This window comes from Arvicola amphibius, chromosome 12 (assembly GCF_903992535.2).
Source record: "Arvicola amphibius chromosome 12, mArvAmp1.2, whole genome shotgun sequence".
NCBI lineage: Eukaryota > Metazoa > Chordata > Mammalia > Rodentia > Cricetidae > Arvicola > Arvicola amphibius.
In genome coordinates this window covers 56,266,884-56,284,151 of record NC_052058.2, presented here as the reverse complement: position 1 = coordinate 56,284,151, position 17,268 = coordinate 56,266,884, and the positions used below count along the sequence as shown (strand labels likewise).

Below are 17,268 nucleotides of genomic sequence, written 5' to 3'. Positions count from 1 at the left end.
ATATGGGTTAAAGCAAGAGATGTGAGAATTAGCTAATAAGAGGCTGGAACTAATGGGCCAGGTAGTGTTTAAATGAATACAGTTTGTGTTGTTATTTCGGGGCATAAGCTAGCCAGGCGGCCGAGAGCCGGGCGGCAGGAACACGGCCCGCAGCTCCCATCACTACAGGCCTGAAATGATTCCCAAGCTCCTAGGATGTGACTGTGCCTCAGAAAGCCAGAGGATAGAATATAACTTTCTTTCCTGACTAAAGAAAGGCTGAGCCGGGCGGCGGTGGCGCACGCCTTTAATCCCAGCACTTGGGAGGCAGAGGCAGGCGGATCTCTGTTGAGTTCGAGACCAGCCTGGTCTACAAGAGCTAGTTCCAGGACAGGCTCCAAAGCTACAGAGAAACCCTGTCTTGAAAAACCAAAAAAAAAAAAAAAAAAAAGAAAGGCTGAAGACCTCACAGGTACCTTCACCAGCATGGAAAGAATCTGGACTGGATGGGCTGCCCTCTGCCCTAGTAAGTCTACCCATTCTCCTCCTCTCAGAGGAAAAGACAGTTCCTAGGCACAGTTCAGCAACTGGCCACACAACCAAAGAGGTGAGTGCTCACCGCCTGTGGTCTGGAGGTGGCAGAGCAGAGGTCAGAGTAGGTCTGGCCTTGCACAAAGAGCAAAGGGTAAACCTAGATTGCCTGGGAAGCACAGAGCAGCTGCAAGTGACACGGGATGGTGGCCATCCTATAGATGCAGGGGAAAGCTTGCAAACAGTGAGATGGGGGAGCAGACAGAGCACGGCACGGGTGACATAGATGCTGAAACCAGGAAAGGTACAGGCTAGGATGATGAAAACAAGGAAAGGGTTGTGAGAGGTGATCAGAGCCGTGCCATCATGAAGGGGCCTGGGACTCTGGCTTGACCCTGTCACAGCTATGGTCAGGTGACATGGAAACCCTTTGACTGTATAGTGAGACAACAATCCTGCTTCCTCACATGGCTCCCATGAGGACCAGATAAGATCATCAACACAAGAACACTGTGTGTGTGGGTAGGCATCAGGCTGTGACATGACCACCTGCGGGCTGGTGTCTCTCCAGTGTCCATCGCAGGCTTAGTGTCAATGCCGGAGCACTGACCGTCGCTTGGCGGGCATGCCTACTTCCTGCTGGCCCCACAAGGGATCTGTCTTCCCATGCACTTTCCTTGGCCTAACTCCAGCGAAGAACGGAAAATACAATCAATGAAAGTAAACATTTATAAATAATGAAGATAAATAAACAGAGCAGGGAACATGAAGGTTTTTCACTTTCTGGTGGCTCTTGTCCAAAAGCAAATAGTTCTTTAGGCCACTACTTGAGTGTCCCAAGGTCACAAGACAAGAGACATGGGAGGGGGAGGGCAAGAGAAAGAATCCACACTCAACACTAGAAAAGACATTCCATAGCCAGTTGTGATTGAACAAGACGGTGCAGTCCACAGGAAGGGTAGTGTGCCCGGGACAGGCTCTCCAAGGTTGTAGGAAGGGCAGAAACACCAGGAAAAATGCTGTGTGAGGCAGTGACAATTGTTTCCTTGGTGAGGGGCAAATCTTCAAAATTCTGCCCTTCCTGCTGAACCCCTAATCTCTGCTAGGCCTTCCTGCCGCCGCCAGGGAATCAGTGGCTCTTATCTGCTTATCTGCTTATCTGCTGCTATTAAACAAAGTCTGATCTGCGAGAACTTGGTGGGATGCCATCCAGAGAGGAAAACGGTCACGAGGAAGAGTCCCCTACACTAGCCACAGAACCTCACACTGTGCTACAGACACTGGGGTTTAGGGTTCATGACTGCTCCCATGGGCAACCCTCAAAAATGTCCAAACTGCAAACAACACGGTGCTGCAAGTGAAAGGCACGGTCTGCGAGACAGAGTCCAGAGGGCATTTACAACACTGCCCACCAGCTTCCGCCCACGGCGCTCTCTGCAGACTGCCTTGCATTATGTGAGACACACAGCAAAGCACTTCTTCACAGCATCCCTAGGAAGGAAAAACACAGAGATGAACGGGACATTATCACTGCAAAGTCTCCACAATGGCAAAAACCGTGCCTGAGCATTTCCCAGGGTGCCACACTGCCGAAGGAGGAGACCGCGAGGGCAGAACCATTCACCAACTGCAGTGCCAACGTCTCTTAACAGTTTCTTCCTGGGCAAATCACTGGTCAGGCTGGAGTTTGAATTGGGACATGCTCACTTATCCTGCGGACTAGTCCTGGGGAGTAGTACATGCTTGCTGCATTTCTACATCAGCCAATCAGAACACACTGAGATCATCGAGGGGTAGTCACGAGGGCTACAGTGCCGGGAAGCAGAAGACTGTGCAGAAACACCTCCAGGAGCTCCCTGGCACAGGGCATTAATAACAGTCTCACTTAGTGCCTGGGATTCAGTATAGCTCCAGTAAGCAAAAAGTGGGTGCTCAACAGATAGCTTATCTGTGCAGGTAGACCGCTTCTCTTCCCCCACTGCACCTGGCTGTAAGGAGGACCCCTAGGCTCTTACCCTCACCCCATCCCAGGTTTGATACTGTGGTTTTAGTGTACAGTGTTGGGGATCACATGAGGTGAGTGAATCCAACTGCCTGAGCAGGCCATGAATTTTAACATCAAAAGTCATCAAGGAGCCATGCATGGTGACACACGCCTGTAATGCCAGCACTCAGGGAGCTGAGGCAAAAGGACTGCGAATTTGAGGCCTGCATGAGCCATATAAGAGAATCGGTCTTTAAGACTCTAGTGAAGACTCTGTCAAGGTCTGCTGCATACTGAAGTCCCAGGAGTACTCTGTAAGTAAAGTAAAGGGGTTTATGGCCAAAATAAGTTCCTTCCTGCCAGGTCACACAACACACTGAGGGCTCGGGAAAGCTGGGCAGAGGAGGCCATCTAATTTGTTTAACCGATTTGACAAATTCACTTGGTCTCAAAGCCTTTTCAGCTGTATAATCTGCTCTGTGGATACTAGAGAAAACCATTCTACAAGCCAGACGGAACTCACTGTGGTTCCCTCCCTGCTAAAGGAAGATGCATCTGCTCGACACAAAAACTCTTGAGTTCAAAAAGAACTGTAACGTTTCCATCACTCCCATCCTGATCAATGCTGAACCCCTGAGGAGGGACACTGGGTGAGTCCAGTTGTGTGGGTAGCTCCAACTATACGAAGCTCTGGTCACTTAAAAAGAAGGAACCCACATTTTCATTTTGTGCTGGGCCCAGTAAATTATGTAGGTACTTTAGGGACCTACGAGATATGGTCAAACTATTGCCAAACAGATAAATACTTCATTAGATGCTCAGATGTAGCAGACCTTGGCTTATTTCAAATAGCAAGCCAGCTCCGGGGAAAACCCTGCCCATATTCTTCTGAGAATACGTTCCTCCCAGCCCCAAAGGCAGTATTTCACAACTGCTGTTATATCCTGTTATAACCCTGTTATATCCCGTGCACACAGGGACGCTTTATGGGCTTGTTAGCCACGTTCCCTGGCACATCCAGAACACTGTCAGCAGCAGATCTGGAATGCAGAAGACAGTGCATTCCCCCCTCTTTCCCAGTCCCTGCAATTTTTCATTTCCTCAGCACAATTATGGAAAATATTTTTATTTAGTAGATTGAGAATAATAAAATTAAGTGGCTTCATTAGAATGGAATCAGAGGCAAAGGTCCTATGACTAAATGAGAAAAGCCCACCATCAAAAGTGGTTAATTAGGGGCTGGAGAGATGGCTCAGAGGTTAAGAGCATTGCCTGCTCTTCCAAAGGTCCTGAGTTCAATTCCCAGCAACCACATGGTGGCTCACAACCATCTGTAATGGGGTCTGGTGCCCTCTTCTGGTGTGCAGGCATACACACAGACAGAATACTGTATACATAATAAATAAATAAATATTTAAAAAAAAAAAGTGGTTAATTAACAAGCTCCCAGCCTCTGGGGACGAACCAGCCCCACCCACCCCACTTATCAATGTCTCATCTGAGGTCTTGGTGGTCAATAAAGTCACCAAGTTCACACTGCTAAATAGGAGGCGCTGGTCCTCTAGAGCCCTGGCCCTGCTTTCCTCTAGACTTCTGAAACCTTTCCTGAGTGAGCCCCTGGGAGAAAACAGGCACTAAGGACCCAAAGCCCCTGTTTAGTTACACTAAATTGATCACCTTTCAAATTAGCACCTCAAAGCTACAGATTAAAGGCATATTAATATGTATCAGTTCACTTTCTTTGAGTAGAGTGCCCCAAACACCAGGAACTCATAGCCCGGCCAGCACATCACTAGTTGAATAATGAGATCAGGAAAACCACGGCCCTTATCATAGTAATCTATCAAGCAGATGCATGACCTGGGCCTATCTAGCTCAAAGTAGTTTAGTACAGATAATAAAATAGCATGTACTTTCTGCAACTAAACTAAAATCTCCAAACTAAAGTCCATAAGCAGGAGCTGAAAAGATGGCTCAGCAATTAAGAGCATTTGCTGTTCTTCCAAAGGACCCAGGTTCAATTCCCAACACCCACATGGCAGCTAACAACCATAATTCCATTTCCAGGGGATTCAATAGCCTCTTCTAACCTCCACAGGAAATGCACACATGGTACATAAATATACATGCAGGCAAAATACACATTAAAATAAAATTAAAGCTTTTAAAAAATTAGAAGTCCTCCTATGTAAACACATCATGGGTCACAAATCAAAGAATTCCTATTTCCAAATACAAAGTTTGTCTTACCTTGCATATGGTATGAAGGAAAGGCTATACCTACAAAGAAAAGCAGAGATCGAACTGAATGGAGGGAGCAGAACCCCCAGCAGAAAGCTCCTGGAGCTCTAAGAGCACCCAGTGATTTCTACTGGCCTGTATACACTCACGCATCACATAAACACTCTGCGCTGGAAGTAGCCTTGTGGTGGAGAATGGCGCAAAAGGCCCATATAACAATAACCCTTCCTGACCCCAGTCTTGCTTGTGGTACTGCTTAACCACATGAGCCAGTAGTGACCAACTGAAAAAGGCACATTCCCGATGCCCATATGGCATCAGAGTCCTACTTTCAGAAACTGCAAATGAAATCCTCACCAGTTGTGATCTAATGCTTTGTAAGTTTGCAGAAGAATTTATTTAACTTCAATCCAGGTGGGGTCAATGTTCTATCTGAAATTCAATCCAGGTGGGGTCAATGTTCTATCTGCTCCACTAGTTTAAAAAAAAAAAAAAGCCACTACCTACCATTCTATGGATGAGAATATACCCTGACACAAAACTTCAAGAACCCAAGCCACACTGCCTGTAAGAAAACCATGCAGGGGAGAGACACCTGCCCTGTGTGTCAGTCGGGTGTAAGCTATCAGACTTAAGATTCAGTTCAAAGGGAATCACCATTTTTCAGAGCCCAGAGGAAGGCTGACTCCTTGGAACTGGCTTGTAGGTACCAATTTCTGCACCCAGAAGAAAGTCAGAGCAGAAACACAGCCATCAAGTCAGGCCCTTGTAGCACCTACTGGCAAAATGTGTCTCCTATTAGAACTAGGCCACCATTCTTCCCCGTACCTCCCACTTTCCATGTGCACATGCTTAACTTGTGAACACGGAAAAGTCTGAAAGGCAGTTTGACAAGAGTATTTTTCCAGAAGATCAAAGTTCCAAAAGGAAGACGGGCTCAAGCTTACACTCCCATGATCCATTTCTACTAACTAGGTGTTCACCAGCCAGGAGCTTATTTAAAACGCCCACAGTCTCGCTTTTCTCTGTATTCTAGCAGACATTTTTATCCCCAACAGCAGAGTCACACTGACTGGAACTATTCTGAACCAGACATCAGTTCTCATAGGTTAGACTTTCAAAGTAACACAGAAATGCCTCGGATGAGATACATGTCACCACACATCTCCCTTGGATGTTATACACAGTTTTAAACAGCCAAGAACCTACAGATGCATTTATGGTTTTAAAATGTCATGTCTTGGGCTGGAGAGGTGGCTCAGAGGTTAACACTGGCTGCTCTTCCAGAGGTCCTGAGTTCAATTCCAGCAACTACCATGGTGGCTCACAACCACTTGTAATGAGATCTAGTGCCCTCTTCTGGCCTGCAGGGATACATTCAGGTAGAACACTATAAAAAATTAATAAGTTAATTTTTTAAAAAAGCCATGTCTCTGGTCACCTTTTTACTATACTTGACCTCTGAGTTACAATCTCCTAAACGTCACCTAACATTTCTCAAAGCCAGCCCACGTCCAGTGAGGATGCTGACCCCACATCCACACGGATTTTCATTTCCCCAGCTACTGCTCCCTCAGCTCAGCTGACAATGCCCTCGTTGTCCTTCTACGGAATGGTCACTCCATCACAATCACCAATTTTCCCAGCAGCATCCTTCTCTACCTGACTCCTGGCCTCTTTGTACCAGCCTTTATAATAACTGCGCTGTCCTTGCCCTTTCTGGACGTGAGGAGCTGAGTAATAGTTGTGTATCTCACAACTGACCGTGAGCTCAGCACAAATGCTGTGGTCTGAGGCCTCTGTGACCACTCAAGACTGCTAATGCAGTCTACTGGCGGTGAGCCGAGTCGACCGGCTGCCTTCTGAAGCCTGACTTCTGTTGCATTACTGACGACTCTTCAACTCAAGAGCTTCTGTTTTCCTAACCTTCTAACCCACAACACATGGGTTTTCTCTCCTTTCCCACCACAAGTCAAAGGCAGGGCTGGGGTGGGGGAGGGACACTGCTGTTACTTACCATGTCAAGGCCAAAGACTGCAAAATGCAGAAGATGAGCGCTAGTGCCTTTTTATGCCACTTTAAAAAAATAAAAGACACTGTTACTGGAAAGTGTATGACAAGGGATATAAACCAAAAAGGTCACAGACGACTAAAGTTCACACTTACCCAAAAGGCAGAACACAGGGTAAGTGCAAAACACAACTAGAAGAGAAAACACTAATTAATACAATGTGGTTCAAAGCATTTAACCCATCTGAACAACCGTGTCTGTGTCGGGAAAAGAGATCCAACTCTACAATAAAAACGCATGCAGACTGGAAAAGGCAGGCTGTGCTTCCACTTTTAGGTTCTCCCTAAATGTCTGCGAAGGAAAGCACATTCTGGATCAGACATTCACTCGTCAACCTTCTCATTCAAGACACAAGAGTAAGCTGGCCACAACCTCTCTCCGTAACCTCACCTCTGGAGCTGGAAGGGCGAGTGAGAAAGGAGGTCAACATGAGCTGTGATCTGTTTACCTGTCCCCTGACACTGCCCTGTCCTTTCCTGGAAAGTCCTTCCACCAGAGTTGTCAGGCCATCCATACCTGAGGCTGGAAACAAGCCACTGCTCGCTCCGGTCCCTACCACACCTTCCATCACACTGCTCTCTAATTCCCTAATCAGTGTGCCCAGAACTCTGTCCAGCACTGCACTCTCAAAGATGCACATAAATAGCAAACACAGCCATGGCCTTAGAAAACATTCTTGTGTGAATGAATGAGAGACCCACAAACTAAACTAAAATTACAAGCATGCCAATCAAGTACAAATCTCACAATACTGATGATTATGCTTGGAATCTAGAGAACGGGGTCTGGAAAGATTTTGACAGATACATGAATAACTAGGTCAAAAAAGAAAGATATTCTGGGTTGATGGGATAGAAATAAAATCTTCCAAGTCAGGCAGTGGTGGTGCATGCCTTCAATCTCAGCACTTGGAAGGCAGAGGCAGGCAGATCTCTGGGTTCGAGGCCAGCCTGGTCTACAGAGTGAGTTCCAGGACAGCCAGGAATATGGGGGGTAGAGGAGAAAGAAAATCCTCCAGTCGTGTAGTGAAGCAAACAGGTAGTGGGTTCGAGGCCAGCCTGAACAACTTAGAAAGCCCAGTATGCATAAGACCATGTTTAACTCCCAGGATTAAAAAGGAAAAGAAAAGACACACCCCCACTTATAAAGCCTATGGGGGAAAGCAGTCTGCCCTTACCAGCACCAGGATTGTGGCAATCAGACGCGTAGGCTCAAACATGCGCTTCAGCTGCTTCAATGGCCCCATGAGGAAGACGGTACTAAGAGGCAAACACACACAAGCCATTTAGGTCAGAACAGAGGAACCAGCCACCTCCCCAAGAGCTCCTGCAGCAATGACAGGAGTAGTATTAGCACAAGCAGCTCTTGCCAGGCACTGGGCTTGCGGTCTTTTGTGCACTGCCCTCATTTAGTCCTACAAGGACCGATGAAGTAGAGACAATTAGTGCACTTGTTTTAGACAGGAAGAGAAAGCTCAAAGGATTACATAACCAAGGTCACCCAACTAATATAAGAGCGGGGCCGACACCACTCTCTCTCTCTGTGTGTGTGTAAGGGGCTACACTGCTTTCTTGATTATATACCCACAGGAACAAACCCAGAGCCCAGATTTAAGAAACACAAAGGCACACCTTACAGGTTTAGACTGCTTACATTAGAAAACAGAACACCTCTCTTCTTTCATACTCTCCAGGAGTTTTAGTGATGATAAAAGTAACATCTACTACAGTTGAATGTTTGCTAAATGTCAGGTGTTCACACAGTACTCATTTCAGCCCCTCAACCACTTTAGATGGGTGTTACTGTTCCTATTTCAGAGACATGGAAGTGAGAGGTTAGCTAACCAATCTGAGATCACATATCAGGGAATCCAAAAACCTTGTGTTTAACCCGCATCTATTCCAAAGGCACCCTTTGTGTGAATTTGTATGAAGGAAACCTGAGAGAAAAACTGTAAATGGAGACCTTTTGGAGGCTCTTGTCTTTGGGCACCATTTTGTAAACAGAGGCTGCTCATTCATTTCCCGGGCACCCAGACCCAAATAATCACACACAAACTATATTAATTACAACACTGTTTGGCCTATTAGCTCAGGCTTCTTATTAACTAACTCTTACATCTTAAATTAACCCATTTCTATTATTTTATATTTTACCACGAGGCTTGTGGTTTGTTACCTCTTGCTTCTTGGGCAGCTACATAGTGTCTGCCTCCTTTGGCAACTACATGCCGTCTCCGTCTACTCTCTCTATATATATCTCTGTTCAGATATCCCACCTGGCTTTACTCTACTAAGCCATTGGCCAAAACAGCTTTATTCATAAATCAATAAAAGCAACACATATACAGAAGGACATCCCACATCACCACCTGCTCTAGCAGAGGACCAAGGTTCAATTCCCAGCATCCATATGGTGGCTCACAACTGTTATCTAAACCCAGCTCCAGGGGATCTGATACCCTCTTCTGACCTCCACAGTGCTGTGGCATAATGCTTTTGTGCACTGTAAAGAGTTGTCACTTGTGGGCTAGAAAGATGTCTCAGCGGTTAAGAGCATTGCCTGCTCTTCCAAAGGTCTGAGTTCAATTCCCAGCAACCACATGGTGGCTCACAACCATCTGTAATGAGGTCTGGTGCCCTCTTTTGGCCTGCAGTCATTCACACAGACAGAATATTGTATACATAATAAATTCAAAAAAATTTTAAAAAAACAGTTGTCCTCTTGTATTGGTTTAATAAAACACTGATTGGCCAGTATCTAGGCAAGAAAATATAGGTGGGACAAACAGACTAAGAGAATTCTGGGAAGAGGAAAGGCAGAGAGTCAGTCACAGCCAGATGCAGAGGAAGCAAAATGAGAAAGATGCACTGAGAAAAGGTACCAAACCACATGGCTAAACATAGACAAGAATTTGGGGTTAATTTAAGTTGTAAGAGCTAATTAATAATAAGCCTGAGCTAATGGGCCAAACAGTTTATAGTTAATATAAGCCTATGTGTGTTTCTTTGGGACTAAATGGCTGGGGACCAGGCAGGACAGAAACTTCCAGTTACACCTCAGGCACCAGTTACATATGTGGCAAACAGATATACAGGCAGGCAAAACATTCATAAACAACAACAAAAAAATTTAATTAAAATATAAAAAAAAGAAAAAGAAAGATGGGGCTGGAGATAAGGCTCAGAGGTTAAGAACACTGGCTACCCTCCCAGGAGTCCTAAGTTCAATTCTCAGCAATCACAAGCAGCTCACGACCATCTACAGTGAGGTCTGGTGCCCTCTTCTGGCCTGCAGACATACATGTCAGAACACTATATACATAATCGATAAATAAATGTTTTATAAAAAAAGAAAAGAAAAAGAAAGACAACAGCAATTGAGTTATTATGCTGAGTTAACATAGGGAAACTTGGACTCCTGGAGCCTTTCCCCACAGGACTCTGAAGCCATTTATAGAAGCATGGGGAGGGAGAGGGTAAGGGAAGGAATGACTGCCCAGTTAGGTTCTTTTTTTTTTTTTTTTTTTTTTTTTTTTTTTTTTTTTTTTTTTTTTTTTTTGGTTTTTCGAGACAGGGTTTCCCTGTAGTTTCTAGAGCCTGTCCTGGAACTAGCTCTTGTAGACCAGGCTGGCCTCGAACTCAGAGATCCGCCTGCCTCTGCCTCCCGAGTGCTGGGATTAAAGGCGTGCGCCACCGCCGCCCGGCCCCAGTTAGGTTCTTGAGGTTCATTCTAACAGGGCCAGGCCTGCATTTCCCACCAGAGGCAGGGCTGAAGCACCCAAGTGAAGGAGGACTCGGAGTATCTGTGCACTTGATGTAGGCAGAATGGCTGACCTCCCCTGGACAGATGCCCTGACACAGGAGCCTGAGCCTCAAGCCCAGGATGGTCTGGCGCTACACAATAACTAGTTCCCAGTCTCACAGTCACTCGCCTGCCTGGTGGCTTTTAGAAGCCGTGGCTGCAGCCAGTCTCTGAGGACAGGGAAACCAACACAGGGAGGGTTGGCCATACCGTGTACCGCGGGGACACCATCCCAGCGCTCAGTGCTTTAGTCCCCTCACATGTGAACAAGTGGTCACACACTCCCTGCTTTCTCCCAGGGGTAAAAGGTAAACTAAGGTATAGGATATTTTGCAATAAGAGGATATGAACGTGATCTGTGCCAACTGTCTCTCCTCCTTCTTCCCAGCTCCTTAAAGATATGAAGCATCCATCTTCTTCCCCCCCAAACACAACGGATATTTTATCATCCAATAAATAGCAAGGTTGGAAAAAGGAGAAAAGAGAAAGGTTACCTCCCAATTGATGCCATGTTACCCAGGGTGTAAAACACTGCAAAGAGGCTCAGTCCTTTCGCGGGCACCCACAGCAGAAAAGTACCCTAGAGGGGGAAGAACAGGGCACATGTATGTAAGTAAGCACAGCAATGCCACTCCCGCCAGAGGCACACAGCCGCCCTCCTTGTCTCCCACCGCCCTCCACCCCCGCTTTATCCATTCAATTTAATGAAGCATCAGAGAGAAAAGTGGACAAAAGGAAAAGAATAAAGCAGAGAATTAGGAAAAGGCACTGGATGGAAGGAAACCTTACCAGCAGTGAGCAGAGGATTCCTATCGCAAAACATGCGATGAAGCCTTTTATTCTGGTGCCCCAGCTCAGCGATGATGCCTCCACAACCTGCAGTTTCAAAACAACAATTACACACATACATGCACTCTTAGTGAAAACAAAAAAAACTCACAATTGATTCAGAATTGGTCTTAAAGGCCAAGAGAAATGGCATTTAGAACTGGCAAAACGGCTCAGCAGGTAAAGGGGCTTGAAGTGCAAACCTGATGACTTAAGTTCCATCACCACAAACCACATAAAGGAAGCAGGAGAGGAGTCCTGCAGGCTGACCCTGGCATTCACACAAGAGCTGCCCACCTGCATTTATACACATACAGAATAAATAAATTAGGAAGGAAGGAGGGAGGGAGGAAAGGAAGAGGGAAAGAGGAAGTAAAAAAGGAAGGAAAGAAGAAAACGACAGAAGGAGAAAGGGAGTGAGGGAGGGAGGAAAGGAGGGAAGGAAGGAGGGAGGGAAGGAGGGAGGGAGGGAGGGAGGGAGGGAGGGAGGGAGGGAGGGAAAGACTACAACTAGCAGGGCAGGGCTCTGCCAGATAGGGCCTGGGTCATGGGAGAAGATGAGGGCCAGACACTCAGGCCGTTTGGTCCACTGGCCATGCTTTCCCATCTCTCCTACCAATTGCAGAAATTGCCACAACATTCCTGGCACCTCAGAGGGAGAAGGCCCTCATACTTACCAGGACCTTCTAATTATTCTTACTTACATCATGCCAGCAACAGCCAAATCAGTCACAGTTAGCCAGATCCTAACTAATTAATCGCTATCCGTTCATCTTGATTCTCTACCACTCTCGGTTAAGTCCAAGGGAAGGCAAACTTTCCTGGGAAACTACTAAAACAGAAGGGCTGGAGAGCAGATCTCAGTGGCACTTTCCCACGTCAAAGATGACAAGTCGCTGTGCCACAGGCCTTTCTAGGCTGTCCTTAAGACGCCGGAGGGCTCACTACCCACAGATGGGACACAGGAAGCTGCCACTGAGAGATCAAACCCAATCAGCACAGCCAGGTCAGCATTTACACACCCAAGCTCCCCTTATATAGGCAGCTCAATTTCACAAAGCAAGAAAGACCGTCTTCTCCAATGCCACCCGAACTGATGGAGGAAGGCAGGTGAGCAGGACCACTCCCTTGGCCCTAACTGGCCCTGGCTCAGTGACCTGTTTCCAACCTGTCAAGCCGGAAGCTGGAAGAGAAGACCAAGAGGCTCCCGAGGTGTAACCAGTACTATCCAGAGAGGTTTAACCTCCACCTGGGAGGAAGATATTTAGGTCACTCTCTCCCCACTTCCATAGAGTCCCTGTGACACTGCAACACCACACATAGGAACACACTGAGCACCTGCAGAAACCAGGCACAGAGTGTGACCTTGAAGAGAAGGCACATTTAGGGATGGGATGGGCTTACAGTCCTACCATGAGCAAGAAATTTGGGTTCCATCTCCAGCACCTCAAAAAGGAGGCTTGCAGCAGAATTTCTAACTATATTCCAGATATTTGCTCTTACACCCACAGATAAGTGTAGTCCTCAACCCTCATCAAGGAAACTTCTCTTTGCAACAGACAGAAAAGATTACAGAAAACCATACCAATCAAAATGCAGAGTGGAGGAGGCCAGTACCAACTGGCACATCTAAGACTCAGGGGTCACTGCGGATAAGGGGGCAGAGAACAGGGAGCCTGCTGTAAGATTATGTTTCCCAGAAAAGTCAGAAGCTACACCCTTGAAGTCTCACTAACACAGCTGCCTAAACTTGACCTGAACAAGGACAACACCAACAGACTTGCTAATGTGGAAGGGGGAAAACCTGAGGAGCTTCAACAGTAGGCAACTAGAGGCAAATAAGGAATGCTGGGAGCAGGAGAATCAGTCTTCCCCAAGGAAGAGCACACCAATTGGTTATCCAATACCAATGGTCAGCCCTGAAAACATATACATACAAGTAACACTATACAGGCTGAGCAGGTGGTATTTATGTATTTAGTAAGACACACACACACAACAATAACAACAAAACAGCAGCAGCAACAACAACAAAAGAAAAAGGCTATGAATTTGAAAGTGAACAGGGGTAATATATAGGAGGGTTTGGAGGGAGGAAAGGGAAAGGGGAAATAATGCGATTGTAATCTTTCTCCACATATATGTGTGTGCACATTCATTCCTTATACTTAACATATATAATTCATATATTTTATACACACACACACACTAAAGAGGAGGAGGGCATGCACCACAATGTTAGGACCTGACAACTGAGCCCTGTGTTTCCAAGCAGAGGCTACTTGTCCACCTTGAAGAGTCTGTTTCAGCTCCCCCAGCTCTAAAGTAACCATAGGATGTTGTTGCCAGAATTCACCAGGCTCTAGACAATCAAGTTAGACCTCTTCTGACTAATCCATGCAATTTCCACAGAGCACAGAAGAAAATGAACAGCTCCCACTCTTCCAACCATGCATGGGCCTTGCCAAGGTGGAAACAACCGAGCCATGTGAAGGAAAAGAGGGGCAGAGCAGCGAGGAAACTACTGGGTGTCACGGCACCAACAGCCGTGCTCAGAAAGGCCAACCTTGTTCTGCTTAGGTGGAGAAACTGTAAAGTATCAAAGCTGAACTAGTCTTGACATTCAGAACATTCCAGATTCAGAGCAAGACAGTGAGATTTATGCCTTTGAAGACAGTAAAATCACTGACACAAGACAGTCATCCTCGTTAGCACAGGAATGAGCATCCCCGCCTGTCGTGTGGGGAGGCTGGGTTTGTTCCCCACGGACTGGGAGACTAGCACTAGTTATTTAGGCGAGCAATGGTGGTGGCAAACAATCCCAGCACTCAGGAGGCAGAGACAGATGGATTTCTCGGTTTGAGGCCAGCCTGCTCTACAGAGCGAGTTTTGGGACAGTCAGGGCTACATAGAGATACCCTATCTCAAAAAAAAAAAAAAAAAAGAAAAAAGAAAAATAAAATCACTGGCCAGAGAAAGCATTTCTGCCCAAAAGCATGATTGTGCTTTTTACCCTCAGATACAAGAGTGACAGTGTGTTCAAGAAATGTCTCAGGATGAACCCATCTAAATGCTACCTTTTTAGCAGGAAGGGGGACAGAGGGCAGGGAGTAGAGATAATCCCTCACCATGCTTTCCGCTGTAAGTGTGCTCTGACACTTGGTCAGGGAAAGAGGAGGAAGCTTTGGTTCCCCTTCTTCTAAACGGATTTGGTGAAAGGAAAGACTTTTTGTCAATTTATGAAAGCAGATTCAGTTGACGGACAATCTCTCTCTCTAGGCTGTAGTTTCCGAAGTCGGCTAGCAGAGTTTTTTTCCAAAACCAACACAGCTAAGACAGTACTTGGGTCGACCCTGTACCCAAGGGAATCACAAGCTGCCTGACTCGCAGTCATGCACAAAGGGCCCTTTGACTCCGGGATGGAGAAGGCAGAGGGATTCTTGCCAAGCGCCATCATTAAAGGACTGTCCAGGGAGGTGGGAAAGGAACACTGCTGTATTCCTGCGTGTTATGATCAGACACCCTCAGACCCTCCTGGTCCCAAGAACCCTTCCCAGAACACACAAAGTCTATTCTTTCAGGAAGGGCTCCACTGAAATCAGGACTTGGGAGTGTTTATGATGACGGGGTATCAGTTGGAAGACTTATCATAGACGGCGTAGACGGCTTGTGACTAAGAGTCCTGCCAACTTTACAGCTACCTGGGAAGGACAGAAGAAACAAGACATACTTTCACAGTTGGCATTAAATTATAAAATGTTTTCTAACTTTTCTGGCAACCTCTTCAGGTTATATAACTGAAAAGACTTGAAGGCAGCTTTATCCAGCTAACCACACAAACAGGAATTTCGCCACAGAATCCTCCAGTTTTTCCGGGCTCAAAACCACGGAAAGTGTGGCCACATTAGTTAGTACTTAACAAGAGGCGGGACCTAGTGATTACCAAGCCAGAACATCCTGACAACGAACCCTATTGGCTACAGAAAAGTTCCTGGAGTTGGAGACCTGGCAGTGCCACACGATGACGCACACCAACAGGAATCTTACGAGGAAAGAGGAAACTGACAATGTTTTCAAACAAAAGCGAAGCCACGGTCTTTTAAAAATAGATGGAATATGTAGTGATCTTAAGAGGAGGTTAAAGCCCTTCACTGCACACAGGCACTCGCCATTTGGGGGTAGCTGGGCAGGGTTCGGGGAGGACTTTGTATTTGTTTTCAAATGGTGCTACCCTAGCCACGCCTGGAGACCCACCCACTGCTACAGAGGGACAGCACCGCAAGGCCAGCACTACACCCAGAGTCTCCCCTTCAGCCCCAACTTTGTAAAACAGCTTGTTGACGTCGATGGAGCTTATTTTTACATGACCATGCGGGTCGACTAAGTCTGGGGCTTCCTCGGGCTTCATCATATGAAAGCTCACAAGAGGTCAGAAATTTTAAAATTAAAATAAAAAAACATAAAAATTACTCATTCTAATTCTAATGATTGTGTAGAGGCTGGAAAGTTGCATGTCCAGAGTCGAACAACAACTAACCTCGGGCTGTCTTTGGCCTCCTACACAGGCATATCCTGCCCACCTGTTATTTATTAACACAACCCAGGCTTCCACAAACCAGGGGTTTTAGAGCCCCATCAGATAGCCTAGAGGACCTTCAGCTGAGGGTCCTCCCCGCTGCTCTAACCACCTACTTCGTGTTTCCACGGATCCATTTAGCAAGTATTTTGACTTAGTACTTTGTCCTGTTACCATAAAAACTTAGCCAACAGTTGTCCTACTGCACTGAATCTGCAGTAATCTGAATCTGTCCCGGGGCCACTGTTGCTCGTACTTGGCTTCAAAATAAACTTATTCCCTTTGAGGTGAGGTTGTGTTTTTGCAAAGACAAAACTCAGAACAAAATCAACCACAAAAGTGAGAGTAGGATGTTGGGAAAACCACGAGAGACACAACTAAATATTAGAGAGAGGAACTCGGTTTCCAAAGAAAAAGGGCCATATAATCTTGTTCAACACCATTGTTTCACAGAAGGGGAAACCGGGGCTAAGGATACACGGAGTAAAACGCTATTCTGTCTTGAGAAAGGAAAACGTAAACAAACTCCCAAAGCCCCTTTAAAAGAAGACATTCTCAGTGGCTCTGGAGCTAGGCAAGTTTCCGGGCCATCTACTAATAAAACAAACACTGGCAGTCTCCGGGGTGCTTGGGAATCTCTAGTCTAGGAATGAACCTTGGAGACTCAGAGACCTGGTAGGTCCCTGTCAACCAGCCGTTCACGGAGTCTTACTACTACTTATGCAGTCCGCATAAGGTCGGTTCTGGAACTCACACCCCACAACCAAAGCTAGCCCGCGATCCAAGGAGGGGGACTCCTTTCACCAAGGCCGCCGGCCTCCCCGGCTCCAGAGGGAGAGCCCTGGCCGGCACAGCTAGAGCGGGAGCGGCGGGGGTGGGGGGTCAGGCCCAGGGGTGCGCTCCCACCCGCACAGATTTCTGGGGTCTTCCTCCAGAGCCCCCGGTCCTCCCGAGAGGAAGTAGGGAAGGGCTCGGGAGCCACGCCCTCTGCAAAGTCCCCGCGCTGCCACCTGTGGCCGCGTCCCGGCAGAGCTCCGCGCCGCGGGCGGGAAGGGAGCAGGGCAGCTTTCCAAGAAATCCTGGCGTCCTCGGCTGCGCTCACCTCGGATAGACCGCTGCGGTCCTCGGTGTCCTGGCCGCTCAGCACCTTCTTCAGCTTGTCCATGTCGGCCCCCAGCCGCCGCCCGGCGTCTTAGCTCCGCGGACCGCTCTTCCGGGTGCACGGCCGCCGCCCCTCCGCCCACCGCCAACCAC

General features: G+C 47.1%; 1 protein-coding gene across 1 annotated transcript; it reads right to left on the bottom strand.

Annotated features, from left to right (window-relative positions):
* Positions 1 to 1,221: 1,221 nt before the first annotated feature.
* Positions 1,222 to 17,264, bottom strand: Sft2d2 (SFT2 domain containing 2). The gene is made up of 8 exons (XM_038349852.1): positions 17,117 to 17,264; positions 11,400 to 11,486; positions 11,105 to 11,190; positions 7,984 to 8,065; positions 6,902 to 6,937; positions 6,753 to 6,811; positions 4,745 to 4,774; positions 1,222 to 2,001 (listed from the first exon to the last, which is right to left on the bottom strand). The coding sequence occupies exons 1-8, from the start codon at positions 17,177 to 17,179 to the stop codon at positions 1,962 to 1,964; spliced, it is 483 nt and encodes a 160-aa protein (XP_038205780.1). The 5' UTR covers positions 17,180 to 17,264; the 3' UTR covers positions 1,222 to 1,961.
* Positions 17,265 to 17,268: the final 4 nt, after the last annotated feature.

Coding starts and splice junctions, on each gene's coding strand:
- Sft2d2 (XM_038349852.1), bottom strand. CDS start 17,179: ATGGACAAGCTGAAGAAGGTGCTGAGCGGCCAGGACACCGAGGACCGC. Junction 6,938..7,983: donor TTGCCACAATCCTGGTGCTG/GTAAGGGCAGAC, acceptor TTTCTCTTCTAG/TTGTGTTTTGCACTTACCCT. Junction 6,812..6,901: donor CCCTGTGTTCTGCCTTTTGG/GTAAGTGTGAAC, acceptor ATTTTTTTAAAG/TGGCATAAAAAGGCACTAGC.